Raw genomic sequence first — 20648 nt, forward strand, 5'->3', positions numbered from 1 at the left:
TTTTTAATGTCTCTGTAAAGCACTTTGAATCACCTTGTTGTTGAATTGTGCTATATAAATAAACTTGCCTTGCCTGGCTGACTGGCAAGGATGCACCCCCCGGCTGTGGGTAGCTCTGTGAACGGGGTTTTCAGAGTCAAAATCAGAATATTTCTTAACTTCTCTATAACTTCCAGGAGTGTAAGTGTTTTGTTACAGACGCTCACTTAAATATAAATATGAAAGATACCAAACAAAAACTCAAAAGTAAAAAAAAAGAAGAAGAAATAAGTAAAACTAAGGCACTCAAAGTGAAACGCTAAATTAAAATGAAATATTCCAAAGCTTAAAGCAACACTAGGTACGGTCTAGACAAGATATCACAAGTGAAAATAGTCCAGGTGTCATAATGCCGCAGGTGGGATTTCCTGTTGCATACATCATGGCTGAGCGAGTCTTGCACTCCTGTGGCTGTACAACACAAAGAGTGTGGAGGATTGTCTAATACGGAGCACAACTTGAACAACATCTTCCTTTCTGAAACCTCCGTCAGAGAGTTTTCCCCTCACAGTCGAGAGGTTCGCTGAACGAGGACTTACAGGACATCATTTATTTGCAGCTTATGAAACTTCAGAAACTGTTCAGAAATAGTTTTGAGGGATGTTTACAGACACTGAAGTTAAAAGCAAACAAGGATTGCAAATACTAGAAAGTCCCGTTGTTCCTGATGACGTCATTGCTGATGGCGGCCGCATTTATGAAGACAGGATTCTCTGTCTGCATTTTTTTTTTTTATACTTAAAACGAAACAGATCAAAGTCTTTTCTTATTAACAGTTTGCAGCACTGGAATGCTTTTGTCTGTTACAGAAGTAATTAAGGATATTCAGGCACTCTTGAACCTTTTCTTTCTTTTTAAAATTCTCATTTCTCTGCTGTACCAAAAACTTCAGGAACTGTGATAGGAACATTATTCAAGTCAAACAGTGCATTTTGTGAGCACCATTAATCCACTACTCATTTACTGGAGATTGGAAAAAAGAGAGTCCTCAGTACTCTCTTAAAAAAGGATTTATGCCAAACATCAGTGAAACTTTGTGATTTTCTGCAGGGGAAAAGCATCCCCTGATAGTTTTTGGGAACACTGGAAATGTTGCGTTTAACAGAAGTGGGCTGGTTGTATTGGAGTGAAAGTTAGCAGGGTTCAAACTCCTCACACAGCTTTTTTGTTTGCTTGTTAAATGTGTAAGTGAATGCAGCACCACTGAGAATTTCTGAGAATAGTGTAATTTTCATCACTTTGTACAAACACATTCATCTGAAGCAAACTGGACCCTAAATCAACTCCCCTTTGTTTCCAGAGTATTTTTCACAAATATAATCATCAGAAGATGTTTAAGTGGGAAAATGAGTGCAGCACTCTCCTTGTTAGGGAGAATAAAACAAGACGGCCACATTTTATCATCGGATTAATGCGGTATTACATCATCACCCAAAACAACCCAAAAAAAAAATCTTCTGAGATTTCTTTTTTAAAGTTAAGTTGAGATGTTATTATTGAGGTTCGGGTTATTTTAGTGCAGGAAGAATTTAATTTGCACTTGTCAATCACTTTCACTGCCAACATCTGCCAGCTACAGAAGGTCTCTTTAAGTGAAGAGGCAACTCTGAAAATGAGACATTCACACAAACGCCGCATTCGATGTGTGTTCTCCCACTGGGAGTGGCTGCTCGCCCCTGCAGGGAGCACACAGTATTCAGTCAAAAACACCTGTAACAAGCTGTCTTTCTGCAAAAAAATATCCAGTAACAAGCTTCCCACTTTCTTCTTCTTGTCATCATCCACAGAAATCACTCACTCTGACTAAAGGGACGACTTACCCGCAGATGAGCAAGCGCCTAAATCTGATGTTTAGCTGTGATGTGCACAAGCACAGCTGTGATTTTAGGTAATTAGTCATCTGTATTGACCACCAGCCTTGCACCTGTGCATATGCTGACACAAGTGATATACATACAGTGCTGTGCAAAAATCTTGAGTCACTCGTCTTTTCTTTTTATTAACATAAAGAAATAGGTGCAGAGATTTATTGAAGCATATCCAAAAACACATGTAAAAACAGCATAAAAAAACAAAAACAAAGTTTGTACGATTCTAACGAGCTGGGAAGTCAATATTTGTTATGACTATCTTTATTCTTCAACACAGCCTGAACTCTCTTTGGCATTTTTCTTGTAATTTCTTTAAGTAGTCTCCAGGAACAGTTCTCTGGGCCTCTTGAAGGACATTCAAAGCTCTTTTTTGGATGTTTGCTGCCTTTTGTTCTGTTGTCTGTCAAGATGGTCCCACACTGCTTCAATAATGTTGTGGTCCAGGCTCTGTCTGTTTTTCTATCCAGGTAGGCTTTTACTGCATTTGCAATAAAAGTGGGATCGTTGACATGCTGAAAAATTAGGCTGCTGACAATCAGATCCTTTTCTGATGGTACTGCATTGTGGATTAATATCTGACAGAATTATGAATGCCAGAGTGCCACTGGCTGAAATACAGCCTTAAACCATAAAGCAGATATTTTACAGATGGTTGTAGACAGTGTTCATCACTTCATCACACTTATTGCCACCGATTTTTCATTCATTTCTTGTGTAACCTGACATGCCTCAGCCTTTTCTCCCTGTTTCACTTCCTTAACAATGGCTTCTTGACAGGTACCTTTCCACTGAGACCATTTCTCACTTTAAAAGAATACAAGAAAGTCTGGCTTGTTGGAGGTAACATGCAGAAACCAGAGACTAATGGGCTTTTGCCTTAATGAATAATTTTTTCTGAGCTGAAAGTGATTGACCAATGAGTTAATGATTAGGAAATCAGTCTCAGTTCATCAGTTGTATTCTCATGTAAATATTTGTAGCTCCATTACAACGGTCAGACTGAATCAAAGTGAAACAACAAACTGACTAAATCTTTGGTATTTTTCATCGGTGTAACTAAAGAAGGGGGAATCCAAAAAAACTAAACCAAAAATTCCTTTGAAAATGTTTGATAAAGCAGCCGCTGTCTAAAGAAACACTTGTAAAGACCTTCAAAAGGCCTGGAAAATGACTGATTATAAACTCTTAATAAAGAAATATGAGAGAGACTGACTCACTGGATGCAAAATAGTAGTGTAGCATTTATATAAGAGTAGCTGCCTCACTGAGGAGGATTACACTGATCCTGAAATAAATTTAGCTGGGTTTGTCTTGGAGGTGACACTGACAGCTCAATTCATTTCATGAATACATAAAGTTTGCCCTGTAAAGTGAGAAGACTAACAGGAAAATGAGAAGCTGGACCGTGTGCTCATTTAAAACGAGCAACAATGGACACCCGTCCTAGTCTGCTCTTATTTAAAAGTCAATATCCAGCCCACAGAGATGGCTGAGTGATATCTGAACATTACTAGGTGATCAAGAGAGAAGGAGAGAGAAAGAGAAACCTCCTTCCCACTCAATCATGGCACCACCAACACCGCCTAATTACACATGTTTTAATTACAGTGTCATGAAAGATGTTATTGGTTATGATAATGGTGAGTCTGAGGATTAATGCTTGGACGAGCAGTTAGATTTGATTAAAGTGCTGGGAGATATTATGAGCGAGGCACTTTAAACATATTTTCAAGAAAATGGACGGGCTGACGAAGCCTAGAACAGAGGGAAGAGCTGCCAGGCAATTACAGTAACCAGCAACCAGCCTTCACTCATCAGCACAGCACAATGACATTTGAACCCTATGATTGCTCTTGCTAAAGCAGTCCCAGTGCATTATATGCAAAGAAACGTTGTTGTGATTACAGGCTAACTTTAGATACAATTGCTTTTTCTTGCTTCACACTACTGCACCTCACGATTTTTTTTTTTGATTTTTTTTTTTTGCACCAAGCAGTTCATTTTCATCTCCTACCCTGATCAGAAAAGAGGAATTTGATGTCATCTTTAAACAGAGTAAGAACGTCCAATTAAGGCAAAAGTCACACATATTCTGAGATAAAAGTTACTATGTGAAAGTGAACAGTGGCTGTTAATAAAGACAAAAGACTGAGTGCTCCCCAATTATTGGCACATTTTAATGATTTTTGTTCCTTAATGATCGCACCCTTAAAGGACTGCAACAGATGTAATCCTTTCCTTTCTTACTTCGCCTTAGACGAGTAGCAGAGTAAAAGTTTACTTCAGTGAAAGTAGAAAAGCTGATCATGTAGTCTGTGTTTTTAAACACCCACCAAAGAAGTTTAAACCAAAGCCAAAGAAAAAAATATCAATGATGTGAATCTTCTGTTCCACCCCCATCCCAAAGATGCTCTATTGGGAGCGAGATAACCTTGGAGGTCATTTGACAACACTGTAAAACATGTTCAAGAAACCAGTTTGAGAGTATTTGAGTGTTGTGATGTGGCGCGTTATCCTGTTGGAAGAAGCCATCAAAGGATGTGGCTTAAACACCACTAAGGGTACTAAGAGCCCTGAAGAAGATATCCCCCAAACATCATTACATCATCATCATCACCAGCCTGAGGTGGTGATGTAAGGCTCTTTCATGTGGTCAAAGGAGCTTGCAAAGAAAAGCGTCTGGACTTCTTTAAGTTGCTTGAAGACGTTTCACCTCTCATCCGAGAAGCTTCTTCAGTTCTATCTTAACAGTCCAAACATCACAATGGCCAATTAGATTTTTTCCCTGCTACCAAGAGCCATTCTGCACATACTCCTATATAAACCCATCAAACCTAACAGCAAATTAAACACATTTACAGCCTGGTACAAAAACCACTTTTGGCCTATGAATGTAATTTGTCTTATGTCAACTCTCAGTTGTATAGCAGATGAACTTCCTTACCCATTCAAACGGTATTAAGACTTAAGGTTATGTGTGATTAGGGGCCTGTGATCCTCAGGTCAGAGCATTTTTTTCCTCCTTGCGCTCGCAACACTCATTTCAAAACAGTTCAACTTTTTGAAGGCTCAACTTTTTGCTGCGACTGCAGCAATCAATCACAAAGAGGTTTCTGGTGCCACACTCACTTAGCCAGCAACCAATCACCAACAACCTGTATGTATCCGAGATCCAAGTTTTAAGTAAGTGGCATTATGATATCATTTTATTTATGTTCTTAGCAACAAACATCATACAGTCTACTAACTCATACGGGGGAAAAGTTGCATCAGAGGTTTCAAAATAATACTCCACAATCCTCTGAGTGGAGTCATGCACAGCCTGTGCACTTTTTAAATGCAGTCAACAGTCTTTACACATTTGACATATTTTACACACTTTTCGTTAGCATATGGTCTAAATCAAACAATAACTAACAACAATTTGTCCACAGGGAAGCAAATCAGTAAACACCCAATTACCATTCAGTGAAATTTATGCTGAATATGTACAACAGCCAAAACTGTCCACAGCTAACAGGGGCCATCCTGAGAAGCCATACAAGTCTTACAAATACTAATCAGACAATAACTCTTGATGATGGCTTTAAAACATTGTGCTTTAATTATACAGCTGCACAATCAAAACTGTGCCAGGCATCCTAATAAGCCAGTTTGTACCCAGCTCACAAAAACCTGACCCTTTCATTGGCTTCGCATCTCTGAGTCTTCATATGATAAATAGCTTAATTTTTCATCTCAGTGTTCAGACATGATTAAATTCAAGTCGCTCTTCACCTTTGCTCAGCAACAAAACATGCGGCCCACGTGTCCTTATATCCGACAACGGAAGGACGAAGCCGCTTCAGTTTAGAGGCAGAAAACTCTCAGGCTACTGTATAGCCGTGTGAGAAATGCTACAGATTGTGTGTATCCAGCATCTTCTTACAGCAGCTAGGGAAAAGGCAAGTCGTTCAAAGCTATCCTGTGAAGAGATATCATTCTGAGAATAAAGGTGGCATTTACAGCTCTGGACTTGGACTATTGATGGACTTATACACTGCTTATCAGCTAAACCAGAAAGACTGAAAAATGACTCCCGACTGAACCTTAAAGTTCCCCCAACCCGCATCCAAGTAGGTTTCAGGGGTTCCCATGGTAACCAATATCCAGAACTGAGTATACCAGCCAATCTTAACTTCACAGACTACTAAAAAGCTAATTTGAGCCACTTTGTGCCCTGCTGGTTGAGCAAAGTGAGCTTTTGCAAGTACAAATTTTACTCTTTTGTGGCTAATTTTTAAAATATAATTTAGCAAACATTTTTAAGGATATCTTTGTTGCTGACCCCAACAACAATACCATCCTCTAACGCATTTGTTTAGTTTGGGGTGTTGGCACCAGTCGAGACAGGATTGCAGTTTTTTTGGCAAGCATCTGAATGAGTCACTGGAAATAGAAACACCTCTTCTGTGAGTTACAAAGTCCAACTTCTTCTTCACTGTGGTATTATTGTTTCCTTTTAGCTTGATTCACTGGATCACAGAGTTATTCAGAGAATATAGGCCAAGTTACTCTGATATCCTCCCCCTCAAGACTGTAAGGGGACATTCCAGCAGCTCAAGTGGAGCAACAATGAAAAAGGAGTCTCTCTTATTTAAGTGGATACAGGTCACTGAAAGCCCAGGCCTTTAGCACAGTAACCACCTTAAGGATCATGTTGCGGCAATACTTCTTAAAGAAACATTTCACCTTTGTGTAAATTCACTTATTGAATGGCCATAGAAACATAATTTCTTATCTGGATTAGGCACACGTGCATGCCGACTTATTTGCATGAAAAATAATGACTATATATAGATGCAACATCACAGTTCAAATAAAAATTGGTTTTAAATTATATTTAAAATGAACAATGATGATTACCTAAGTTCCATCCATTCGCTACCGCTTATCCTTTTCAGGGTCGCGGGGGGTGCTGGAGCCAATCCCAGCTGTCATAGGGCGAGAGGCGGGGTACACCCTGGACAGGTCGCCAGTCTGTCGCAGGGCTAACACACAGGGACAGACAACCATTCATACTCACATTCACTCGCACATTCACACCTAGTGGCAATTTGGATTATCCAATTAACCTATCCCCACAAACTGCATGTCTTTGGACGGTGGGAGGGAGCCGGAGTACCCGGAGGGAACCCACGCAGACACGGGGAGAACATGCAAACTCCACACAGAAAGACGCCGGCCTGATGGTGGAATTGAACTCAGGACCTTCTTGCTGTGCGGCAACAGTGCTAACCACTGTGCCACCCTTACCTAAGTTGATTTTTTTATTTATATAGCCACTATTAAGTTTGATCCTGTGGGCTGTGCATGTCATATCTCGATATAATCATAAAAAACATAAATGTTTCCATGATAAAATAGTGTCAATAGCAATATCTATGACATGATAATGCTACGTGTTTACGCTCCCTAGCCAGCACAACAATACAAGACCAGTCATGTCTGAGAGCGAGAGCAGCAGTGCCACCCTGTAATGACTATTTAGTACCTAAGGAGTTATCAGAGGTAAGATCTCCAATAAAGCATAGTATTTTGCAATGTGAACAAGAAAACTAACTAACTAACTAACTAACTAACTAACTAAGGTGGAAAGGATATACTTGAGGCAAAAAATACAGAAAGGGAAAAAAAGCTATTAAGGAACCCAAGGAGGACAGAGTAGGTGAAGGATTGTTGGAGCACTCGTTAATATATCACAGGAACAGTGTGACGAGGTGGATGGAAATCCACTTTACCCGGTTGTTCAGTGATGACGCGACGAATCCTACTTCCGGGTCTAAAGTAGTCTGCGTTTAATATGGCTTTTGTGTTGTTAACATGTTTAATGTTATGTATTTTCTTCTATTTGATCTCAAAAAGCTCCTAAAACAGTCAGTGATCCCTGTTGACCTTTTATTACCACTAATCATTTATTTAAGCTCAGTTTTTAAAACCTTACGATGTAACTACAGCCCAGCCCATGCAGCAGTATATGAATGACTAACCTCGTATTGTGGATGGATTATCTCAGTTGTTCTCCAGGCTGAAGTTTGGTCCTTTTACAGCATCCTGCCATGCGATTACATTTGTTCCTGACCACCGAGAACACTCACTTAACTTTTATCGAGTGGAAAAAAAGTTAGCTTGTTTATATTATGCTAACATAGCTGTGTCGCTAGCGGTCACGTAGCACATCATTATATATCAGCTAGCCCAACTTCAGTAACCCTACAAACGTCACTGCTGTTTAGTTTTCTGTCTTCATTTATGCTGGAAGTGATAGCAGAGCTGTACGTTTTAATTTGTTTCCAAAACCCTGCAGTCAGGCTATATTGTATTTAGATAGAAGCTAGCGAGCTAACTCCCTGCTAACTTCTAACTCCGTTAAATGTCATAAATTCCGTTTTCATGGATGCCTGGATGTTAAACTCAATTGTTACACCTGGTAGAGCAGAATGCTGATCATTTTATTAAAGATGAAAGACTTTAGACAGTTTTTCAACTCTCAGTAATGCCATAGTGATCGTTTGATATATGGACCTGCAGCGGAGTTTAGACCCAGACATGGCTAGTGACGTCAGACTGAACAACCGGACACAGTCTGACCCAACATACTACCATCCCAGGTAGAAAATAGAAAAGAAAGTTTCAATTTTATTATGTGACAACATTGTGCAACTGAAGAGTTACAAGGTTACTTTAGCTTGTGTTAAGCTCTAATGTTAAGCGGTTACTTTCTGCTTTTACTTAAAGGTTTCATTGAAAAACACAAGCTAGGCTACTTTTATGCTTACACTGGCTGTGGCACCTTGTGGCAAAAGATTCATACTTTCAGTTAAGCAGTCTGTAAATCAGTGACAGTAGACAGTAGCATTTTAAAACATATGTAACTCTGTTAAATGAAAACTCTGCCATCTCACGACTTTCCCTAAAACGGGTTTATTGATCATATAATGAACTTTGGAGTGTGTGGGATAAAAAAGAAAAAAGAATTATGACAACTTAGACATCGGGTGTCATCCTGAGCCAATAGAAATTCATGTAAAACAGCAATTGCAGAATGCCGGGTTGCCTAGCAACGCACTTGTTTGGACACATTATGATGTGAAGGCAGCTTTAACATGAGCCAGACATAGCTAGATGATATTGATAAATAAATATATAGGGAACTGTAGTTGGATAAATGATGAATAATTACCGCCGCTCTGAAAGGGTCATGCCTGGGATGTTGAGCCAGGTCAGAGCGGAGGAGTGTGTGATGGAGCGCGTGGAGAACTGTAGCTGAACCGAGCAGAAAGCCCAGCATGCGGGGAATTAATCAGAGCAAATAAAGAGTGAAACCCAGAGCAGAACAGCTGAATCAGACATGTTTCATGCCTGGGGAGCAGAGCAGCTGCAGGTCTGGTGGGCGGAGGCAGATGAAGATGTTGTGTTGTACTTTTACAATAATTGATTTAGTGCACAGTGTATCTTTCTTTTTCTTTAGCCAACTGTGGGCAATGACCTGTTCAATCTGTGTCACAGAGAGCACTTTGTTTTTTATTTTTTATACCTTCTTTATTTTAGCTAAACTAATACAGCCCATTATCCAAAACTCATTTTTAACTCTGTTTTTCTTCTACAATAATTAAATGATTTAGATCTATTATTGTGTTGCTCGGTATAATCTTTATTTATTAGTGAATTCCAGTACACGCTTTAACTTTATATTCTGTAATAAAAAGATATAAATGTTTTGTTAAACTAGAACTAAAAACTAAACCCCCAATTTTTCAAGTATAAAGTATAAAAAGCTTTTTTTTTTGTTTTGTTTTAATTCACAAATTAACTTCTTGAAGAACTTACTTCTTTGCACACAACTGCTGTTGTTGCAGGATTGAGTCAAAAAGCCACCAGCCCACAGGAATCCATGGCAGTTCTAGTGCTAAATAAACACATCGCTCTTATTTCATGTCATGGTTTTTGTCACGTCGCGAACATAAATCCAAGATTCCTCGTCTCTTATCTGTTTCTTGACCTCTTCCAACCACTGAATGAAACACTGATTCACTGACTACTCATCTCTCTGTGTGGACGTGAGCAGGTAGTGTTCAGGAGGTCATCTATCTAGTGTTGCTAAAAATAAAATGCTCAGGCTTGAACCAAAACAATGAAGTAATAACAAATCAAATAAGCAGAAAAATGTCCTCGAAAGTCTTTGCTCTTTAAAGAAAAACACTGCAGCTCGAATTTATGAGCCATCTATAAGCCGCTATTCATCCCGCCGCTGCTAGTATCTACACCGCACTTCACAGGAATCCAAAGTAAAACACACACACACACCCTCTCACTGTTTGTTCTCTGCTGTATACGGGCAGCCTGAGGCCAGCGCGAGGACATACCTCTGAGTTTATACAGCTCTCCATTGACGGCGTTTACGATGAACATGTGCGGAGCCTCGTCGCTCGTCGTCACCGAGGCGCCGATCAGAGGCAGCGAGCCACGGGGCTTCTGGCTCTTCCCCTGCTCATTGACAAAGTACTGCAGCTGTCCCAGCTCTGGATCCAACACAAAATACCTGCACAGGAGGAAAAGGCAGAGAGAGAGAATGAAGTTAAGAAAGTAATGAACCAGGGAAAAGACCGGGGAACGGGAAATGGAAGAAGCACCGTGACCGTTATCATCATCATTTTGTTTTATGCTCTCATTATCTTGTTTACTGGTAAAAACTTTTTTTATATATTCCTGCTGCACAAACTTTGTGCAGGATGTGGAAGAGAATAGGAAAACAAGGCGGGGGACATGAATGTATGTGAAATGGAGCAAAAAGAGAGCTGCCGTAATAACACTCAACACCCTTAACATATCTCACCTCCCATGTAATGATGCCTGCAGGATATTATTCACCACATCTCTCTTCAGGCAGCACTCGTGAACAAAAAATAAAAAAAAATAAAAAGAACAGCCCTTCATTTACATTAACGCCTGCTTTCAGCACCATCAAGCCGGCAAGCTTGATTCCAAATTACTCATGGTAGCAATTAGCGCGGTCATCTTGTGCAGAACCCACAGCCCAAGGCGTGGAAATTAAACCCCACATTTTCTCCTTTGTGATTAATGAATCGCATTCAATCACTGGGTAATTGAATCCCTCATCGCTGGCTGGAAGATGCAAAGCCAGTCAGGCAAACAGAGGCAGAGACATTTCATTTCCTGTGGCCGGAAAGGATCGCGTATGACATTCAAGAAGCTGGTCCGTCGGCTCTGCTTAACACTTTGTTCTGGTTCTGCAGTTCAGCACAGACCACAATGGCACTGGGTGGCTATGGCTGACCTTTTCATGTTTTTGCACAGAGGCCTGAGGCAATAGCGGTTGTCTTTGTCTTGTGTTCATGTTCAGAGGCGCCCTGTATCATCCTCCTTTCCCTGAGATTCAACCTGTATATTAAAAAAACTAAACATAAAACTCTCCATGCACCATTACTGGAGCTGCAGTATTGATCAGCAAACCTAAGTGGACCTATTATGCTCATTTCCAGCTCCATATTTGTATTAATGGACTCAACTAGAGTAGATCTGCATGATCTGCAGTTCAAAATAATCTGATTTCATCCTACATTGGGCTGTGGCACATCGCCATCAAGTTTATCTCAGTTTTAGCTCCCGTTCCCAGTCCACTCTCCTTTCAAGCAATCTTTCATCAGACTGGCTGCCCTTGCAAACAGAAAGTTTGAACATCAGCTGGATTTTAATGATCAGGGATAAAAGCTACTTTCGGCTGCTCTGTTTTTGTGCTTTTAGAACAGAGTGCCTTTATTTGTCACTGTACGGCGTACAACAACATTTCTAGTGAGGCCAAAAGAAGTGACAGTCAGCATGTGGGAGGAAACCGGTAAAACACAGATGAATGCATCGGAGGAAGAACTCGAGGAAAGTGCCGCCCATGTGCAAATCAAACATATGGACTTATTCTGGATTTTTAAACAAAGATTGAGCAAAGAAGAGAGCTGATTACCAAGTTACTGCCCATTTCAGAGTGAGCAAAGAAAATAACAGAATCCATCACAAACTTTATGGGTTGCTGGTACTGGTTAGGTACTGGAGTCCAGGTATGACACAACGTTTTTTAAATGACACCGCTGTACCCAAATCTACAAGAACTCTTATGTCACAGAAGACTCTGACTGCTGTCTCACATTCAAAACACTTGTAACAGTACAGCAGTCAACAGGTATTTGTATCCAAATAACTTGGACTAGACTGCAACATTTTTAACGAAAAATATTTATCAGGCTGTCTGCGCCACGCTCCCCTTTTGCAGCAATAAAAACAAGTGACATGAGAAGAAGAGACTGAGAACTTACCAATGCATTGTGAGTTAAGCATCATGGAAATGTTGAATTATCATGGTGTCTCTGATGATATCCCCTCTTTGTGACATCATGCAGATCAGGACAAAAAAAACTTCTTTTTTTTTTTTAAACGTGGAACTGTCTGAAGCCTGAGCTTTGGGTTCATATTGATTACTTGTACGTACACTCACTGACGCTTTATTGGAAACTTTGGCCATTTTATATAAACATCTACCATTGTAACAGTTTTGACTTAACAGGTCTCAGCAGATAATTCATGACTTCGCAAAGGGGTGCAATTATTTTTCCACGTGGGGCTAGGAAGGTTTGGAAATTTTTTCTCTATATGAATCTTAAATAGAACTTTAAGGCGCCATCTATCCACTCCATGTCACATGTGTCTTTTGGGTGTCTCAGAAAAGCTGTTTACTTAATGTTTCAAACACTGGCACCGTTTCCTATTTTCTTCATAACAGGTTATATTCTTATTACCTGTTATGAATCTGTATCCCCCACAGTTTAATGGAAACGCATCAACTTCCTTTACCAATGTATCTGCATCATTATTTAATTAAAAAGGTGAAAATATGAGCCCCCATTGTTGCCCATCAGGTTAAGCTCGTGATCCGTTTTTTTAAGCATTTGCAGAAACCCGGGTTCAAATCCACCCTGAGGCCATTAACTGTATGTCTTTCCCAGCTTTCACTACTCACCTAAATAAAGGATAAAAAGGTATAAAGAAAAGAACATAACCATCAGTTTCCTAGGACTATGCAGGCCTTTTAGATGATTAGGAAAAGCTGAGATGAGATGCTAGTGAGATGAGATGCTAGCTCTTATATCAGATCTATGATATATTAGCGCAGAACACCAAAGGATCATTTCTCTAATGACTAAAGAAAAAAAACAAAACAAAACAAAACAAAAATGTTTATTACCACAATAAACCAACATCTGCTGAACAGACACTGCTTTCCATTTATCATTACACCCTATTGATGTGTGATCCTCAAACATATGCTGGCTCCTAGTTAAGCAGAAAGTCATTCAAACTGTGCGACACGCAAACAGAAATGCTGCGAATCAATCTTTGTCAACTGACTAAACATTACGTTTGAAACATGACTCACACATGAGTCCAGTGAACTCAAAACTGTGCCTGTTTAAACTAAATAAAGTCGGTCAAGTCATGAAGTAATCTATTGATTTTTTTTTTTTGCTTGAGGGGTTATTTTTATTGACAAAAATGTTGATAGAAACAGTGAGGCCAGCAAGTGTTGCACAAATCAGATTTTCATTGTTGTTTTTCTGTCACATCTCTGCAGCTACACTGGGAAACTGGGTTTTCCATATATTTCCAGCCTCTTTCTTCCATTTGCATCATGGTAATTCTGATTGGTTCCCAGCTTTCAAGGAGGTGGGTCGTGACTAATACAAGCATGTCAGAGGGGGCAACGGAAGGAGGGGGGTGGGGGTGTATGAATGCGTAAAAGCAGCAAATGAATGCAAAGAGCACCTTTTTGTTGAGACCCTGATGGACAGTGAATGGCAACCCTCCTTCCTGGATGCATTTTAGGCTTTTTTCATGCTGCCTGCATCTGTTCATTAATCTAAAAGAGCTCAAAACAAAGCAGTTTGAGTTTATGGCTGGAGGCACGGACACCAGGTCAAGCTCTAACTAACAAATGAAATGAGGGATGCTGAATAATGTAATGTTTTACAAGCTGCCTTAAAAAGATATTAAAATACTCGCACTTCAGGTGAGTCATGACAAAGTTTCCCTTGAAAGCAAAACAAGCATGTGTGTGACGTAACAAGCAAAGCACACTGACGCGAAGGCTGATTTAAAATCTTGAGATAAACTGGAGCAGCGTATTCAAAAACCACTGCTTTAACAGTGCATATATCATAATTTCCTAACTCATTAGCTGCTTGAGCTGCTAACTTCTCCATCCTTCACAGGATGCATTTTTCCCCATGAACCCTCTCAGCTCCAGCGAGCACACGGGGAACGCTGCCGTCTGAAAATTGATCCTTGCTCACAGTCTTGTCCCCTTCCATCAGGAGGGCTGGAGATTTATGCCGACCGCAGCCATCCAGGGAACAATCTGCCTGCATCACTTTATATCCAGGGCTGTCTTCGACGGCCTCACGCGCTGCATGTTGAGCTCACAGCAGTGTATCAAGTCTTATCCCCTGTGCAGTCAGCAGAATGGAGGCATTCACTGTTGACCCCCTCCAGGCAGTCTTCGCTTGTCCAGCTAAACCACATTGCAGACTTTTGATATGATGAATGGCGCCAGAAAGCAAAGTCCGGGCTTTCGTGGGCTCTCTCTGCTGATAAGCCGATACCGACCTGCAGGGCCAGAGTCTTGGCCCACAGAGACCTTTTCGCCTTTGGACGCAAGAGGCTGCAGCAGCCCGCCGACCAAATGAAAAGATGATTAGTTTGGCTGCAGTAAAATCTAAGACAGTAAATCTAATTTCCAACTAGTATCAAACTTGATTCATGAACAATATTTTACAGTACCTTAGTATCTAAAATGCAGGCTGTGCATATGGCTCACAATCTGTTATGTGGGCTTTTGTCACTTTCCAGTTGATAAATGAAACTGTAGGGCTTCAAAAGACACCCAACATCATGATTAAAAAAGAAAAAAGAAAGAAAAATGTGTCCTGGAAAAAACAGATTGGAAGGTGCTGAAAGAAATTTATGAGAATAAGGCTCACACAGAGATACAACATGGGCACTAAATGCATGGTGACCAAGCAGAACAGGAAGTTGAATATGCTCAGTAATATGTGCTAATGCATGATGAATGTGAATGCCTTTGTTACTCAGTTTAGATATTACAGTACCCTGGGGTGGGATTCTTTGTTGGCAAAGACATTCAATACCTTTAATGGACAAATCAATTCACTCAATGCAATCATGAAACAAATCACCATCTGCAGTCGATTTTGTTATCCGCCCTTAAAATATCAGAGAACGTGTCATCACGTAGGGTTTTATTGCTTCTAAATATACCACAGCTGTTTATTTTGAACCTTTATACATACTTGAATTAGAATTCATGTTCAAACTTTCTATCTCTAGAAACCTGTACGTGCACTCAGGAGCAGACATCTGTAACAACATAGAGCCCGCTATAAATCACCACCATAACAATATTTGCACTTTAAAAAGAGCTTAGTCAAGCACATTTGTCCACATCAACAGAAACACTACCATTTCCTAATGGATTTAACAATTGTGCTGCAGGAAATGGCTTGTCAGCAGGATTTACATCTCCTCGCTGCTCTTTTGGCAGTTAATTCTCAAATATGCTTGGAGGGACGTCAGAGTAGTGAATCACACTGATTATTGGCAGGAAAAGGGGGATCAATAAGAGAGTGATTGGCAACTATCAGGGAGATTACATGCTGCTGGCATTTTATTTTCCTGTAACATCATGAGAAGATCTTGACACTGCTGTGGCCAAATAAATTATACTCAATCATTTCATTAGGTACACCTTGCTAGCACTGGTTAGGAGCCACTTTTGCTTTCAGAGATGCTTTGATTCTTTGTGGTACAGATTCAACAAGTTACTGGCAACATTTCTTAGAGATTTTGGTTCACATTGAGATGGTAGCATCACACTGTTGCTGCAGATTTGTTGGCTACATAACCATGATGAAAATCTCCCGTTTCACCACATCCCAAACATCCTCTACTCAAAGCACCACCCATAGTTGTTCATACCAAGCAGGATGGTTTCATGCTGTCATCAGAATCATCTTTTTTCCCCATGTTATTTATGCCAAATTCTGATCCTCATCCAAATGTCTCAGGAAAAATCATGACTCATCAGAACCAGACAACGTTTTTCCAATTTCCCATTATCCATTTTGATGAGGTCATTGTGAATTGTAGTTTTCTGTTCTTAGTTTGCGGGCGTGGCACCCAGTGTGGTCTTCTGCTGCTGTAGTCCATCTGCTTCAAGGTCCAAACTTTGCTTGAAGCGGTCTATCCAAACCTCTCTAAAAATCACTAGATATATATATTTTTTATTATTTCGGGATGATTGTGCAGGAAAATCCAATCCCAACAGATCAGTAGCTTCTGAAAAACTCGCACTAGCCCAGCTGGCAGCAACATCCATGCCACATTCAGTGACTCAAATCACCTTTCCTCTCCTTCCTGATACTCAGTGTGACGTTGAGCAGGTCATCCTAACCATACCTAGATCCACAAATGCATGGACTTGATTTGCTGATAAATCATGTTTTAACATGCAACTAAATAGATGTATGTAATAAAGTAGCTGGTGAGTGTAAGCTCATCATTCACAATCTCTTAACTCTTGTTTGCTTCCACAAACGTATCATCATAATAAAACTTTACCATCTGACGTTTTTAAACATCTAAACATTTCAGGCTGTACTTTTTGACCAGCTGCCATATCAGGGACATGGAATAGTTTCACAAGTGGGGGCAATGAAACTATTAAAAGGCTTTGTTAAAACCAGACGTTATTTTAAGCATTCCTAAAAGTATACAAGAAAACTACACACAAGAAAACCAAACAAGATATGAAGGAAAGGGGAAATGCAAAATGCTAACTCATTTCCCTTTCCCCTGCACTCGAATATCAAAGCTGGCCTTACAAAAAACAGAAAATTAGAACAGAAACCCAAGAAACAGCAAAAAGACAGGAGATACAGCCATTAAACAGACAGAAATATATCAACATGAAGCCAAGCTAATGCCTGCAGTTTTCTTCCCCTTTTCAGACACAGAAACACCCACCAGAGCTGCACCACCCCGATTCACAGCTTTGATCAAAGAAGCACAGCAGAGCTCCTTTTCCACTGAGTGCAAGTGCAAAGAAATTATTTGTTCATCACAGTACATCCCCCACCCTGCAGAGCACTTACGAAGACATGGATATAACATCTACACGACGCTCACAGCTTCTTATACAGGAAGACGGTCTAAAATGGAAATTGAGAAAGAGCTATAAATGGTATGAATTGTGTGATTGGCACACACTTCATACATATGCCGATAACCAAATTACAAAGAATTAAGTTAGATATCTTCTCCATGGAATGATGAATGTTACAACTGATTTACAGCAGCAGAAGGTGACGTTGTTTTTCCTTTTTTTTTTTTTTAAAGTGTGTCGTCAACATTCGTCCCCCTGGAAACTAGCTGTGCGCTACAATCCACAATCAAAAGCTCACATTTCTACTTTTAAAATGACAAAAAGCATGTCCACTAGCGTGAAATGATCACACAGTAACCACTTGCAGGTAATGCATGACTTCAAAATGCAGACAGAAAAAGCTGCGAGAGGTAAACCAGGCCTCACAGATGGTACTTACGTGTCTGTAATAAATAAGCTGAGTATTTTCCTATCATTGCAGACATGCTAAATATGTTCCGAGTGTCTTTAAGTGGGAACACTTCACTGTGGCAAACTGATTGTTTAGTCTGAGAGGCCGGAGAATGCATAATGTCAACCTATTAATTCTCAAATGGACTCTCGTGGCTTCTAGGGCAGCATTAAGAAGGAGATGAGTTCTCGTATGTGTGTGTTTGTCTGCACATTCAAAGGCTTCCTGACCAATCTGACTTCTGCACCTTTAAGTTTTAGTCATAGTCTCATTTCTACACAGAGCTGTTTGAGAATTAAGACTTGATTTAAGGATTTTGATAATGATTGTGTTCTTTTTTTCCTCCCATCCACTATATTCTTTACCAACTATCCACTCCTTTTCAGCGTGATAAGGATATAAAAGGCTTTAAAATAGTTACTGATTTACAAGCCATAGTCAAGGTCAAATTTGTTTATACAGCACATTTAAAACAGCAAAATATAGGCCAATTCAACTTAACACTAAAATCCAGGAAAACAGAACACAATACACAACATTAAAAGACAAAAATTTATTAAAATAAAATAGGATTTAAAATCTGAGCCAAGCAGATGTGCAGAGTTAGATCATTCCATATATTTAGTGCAAACATTTATATTTTGATCACCTCTCTGTTTTAATCTCATTTGAGGAATGTGTTAGAGCAACTGGTTACATGACCTCAGAGTTGTTACAGGTGTGTGAATGTGAAGCAGCTCAGACAGATAGGAAGTCAATCTGCAAATGATTGACAAATCATCAGAAGCACAGAAAAAACATAAGCACACACAACTAGAATAAACTCTAAAAACCTGTTACCCTTTATTCTCTCTTCTAAATAAGTTTGACTGTGCTCTGTGTTTGTTACAAAACCTGTCTGACAACACTTCCTCTTATGCATGCGAACACAACATAAACCGTGTATGGTAATCAACTGTTGAATAACAAGCAGCTTGCAAACAACACTTCCTCTATTAATCTTTGTGACACTGTGCAAAGTTTGCATCTGGGACATACGAAGGATAGATGGCATATTAATGATCTCCTTCATATTCAGCCACACTTTTTGTCAGTGCATGTAAGGACTTTTGTTGATATTAAAATGATTGTGCTACTTGGTTTCCTTAAATATAAAAACATCCCAAAGTTCTCTTAAATACACTTCAGAGAGGGAGACCATTCCAACTGTAACACAGTAATAATCAGGGTGTAGGCCTGTTGCCAGTCCACCTATTTTATAGCCTTATACGTTTCCAACTAACTTTAGCATATTGACCATCAACATATGAGAAGTTAACCCATAGATGATAATGAAACATTTTCTGGGCACTTTGTCAATATCGCAGTAGGTAATTAATTAGGAAGTTGGATCAGCTGTAGTCAGAGAAACTGGCCTTTTTTCCCTCCACTTTATTGTTTGACATTTAAACTCAGCATTCTTCCTCTGGCTGTATTGAAATTTCTTACCAGCATTGTACTGACGGGAAAGCAACACGCTATCTGAGGAACTATATCAAAGACCTTTGTATGCAAACACTGATAGCAACGTCAACGTCAGACATTGTCAGAGCGAACAAATGTTGTCAATAAATAAAATGTTTCAGTCGAGAAGTATGGACTTGCTTTGTAAGACAAAAATCTACATTTATTATTTCAAAATAAGCACTAAAAAGTTACCGCCGAGCATAGTAGCCAATTCATGCTGCCACTATGGGTTCAAAATGTAAAGAGTACCCAACCCTAACTCCCACAGCTGCAGTCAATTTAGAATCACCAGCTAACTTAAGATGCATATGTTTAGGTTGTGGGAGGAAACACACGCAGGCAGCTAGAAAGAACACTTTGAACCATGTGATTTTTCTTTCATTTTTTTGAGAAACATAACTGATCCTTTATAACTGAGGTCATCTGAAAGGAAACTAGAAATGCCTCGCCCTCTTTGGAGTGTAGAAGACGTGGCTTGTGATGTTTTTGTCTTTTCTTTTTCTTTCATGTGAGATTGTGTAACGATCAGTGGCGCTTTATAATTAAAAAAATTAAACAGAGGAGTAAGTACTGCTCTTGTGTGTTGACTTTTGCCTTTTTCACACATATGACACAGATGCGTGTGCTTACGCTGGTGGGAGGAGCTTATGACAGAGAAAAGACTTGCTGAAAGAAGGCTGTTTTTTTCTTGGGGGTTTTTGGCTTTCCAGATTTCTGCAGTTTCAATGCTTATAATACTGAAACTCTTGTTAACAACCCCATCTGTTTATTGGTTTTGTATACACTGCCTTAGACCATTTATTCTTATTAACCACTTTTTTATGATAAGCATTTCAATTAATCTCTACAGCACCTTCAGGCAAACTTTGAGCTCATTTGCTCTGTTGCACATTAAACTTCTTCCCTTCCAAAATCTTTCCTTTCATCAGTTCATCTGGGTATAAATGTGTCACTAGCTTTCCCATAATGGCACATTATTAAAGTCACACTGCCATTATTACAACAGTGTTATAATAAATGAGTATTATTATATTACACTGACTGTGACTGTCATCAATGCTTAGGTTTAAAGGGTTTGAATCATTTACTATGGTTACAAGTATAGCACGCATTTCATATGTGCATATATAAACAAAACTGACTACTTAGCACATTTTCTTCACACAAACGCACACAGCACCTACTCAACATAACGGTACTTCACGCTGACACATGGCCGCCCACACAGTGGCAGAATTAGCTCCACTCAGGTCTCCTGCCCACCAAGACACGGCCTGCCAAACATGCACACACACACACACACACTTTGTGTTCCTGCACGTGATAAAACGTGACTGACAATGTAATTACTCAAACAATGTCTTCCACCGGGGCACGGCCTCTCCTCCTTCAAACGTTTCTATTTTTACGCTGCGGGCACTTACGGATATTAACTGTGAGCTGAACACAACCTGAGGAAGGATGGAGCATCTGATCGTCTTCCTTCACAGGTATA

General features: G+C 39.8%; 1 protein-coding gene across 2 annotated transcripts in view; it reads right to left on the reverse strand.

The window, feature by feature from the left end:
* LOC102201629 (oxysterol-binding protein-related protein 10) overlaps positions 1-20648 on the reverse strand; it is an 89748-nt gene that overhangs the window by 63607 nt on the left and 5493 nt on the right. For both annotated transcript variants that reach the window (XM_005740721.1, XM_005740720.1), the window contains exon 2: positions 10316-10491. In XM_005740721.1, coding sequence (XP_005740778.1) covers positions 10316-10491 — 176 coding nt within the window. The remainder of the gene's footprint in view (positions 1-10315; positions 10492-20648) is intronic.

Source organism: Pundamilia nyererei, unplaced genomic scaffold (assembly GCF_000239375.1).
Source record: "Pundamilia nyererei isolate P.nyererei 1_Seehausen unplaced genomic scaffold, PunNye1.0 scaffold00102, whole genome shotgun sequence".
In the NCBI taxonomy this organism is placed as follows: Eukaryota; Metazoa; Chordata; class Actinopteri; order Cichliformes; family Cichlidae; genus Pundamilia; species Pundamilia nyererei.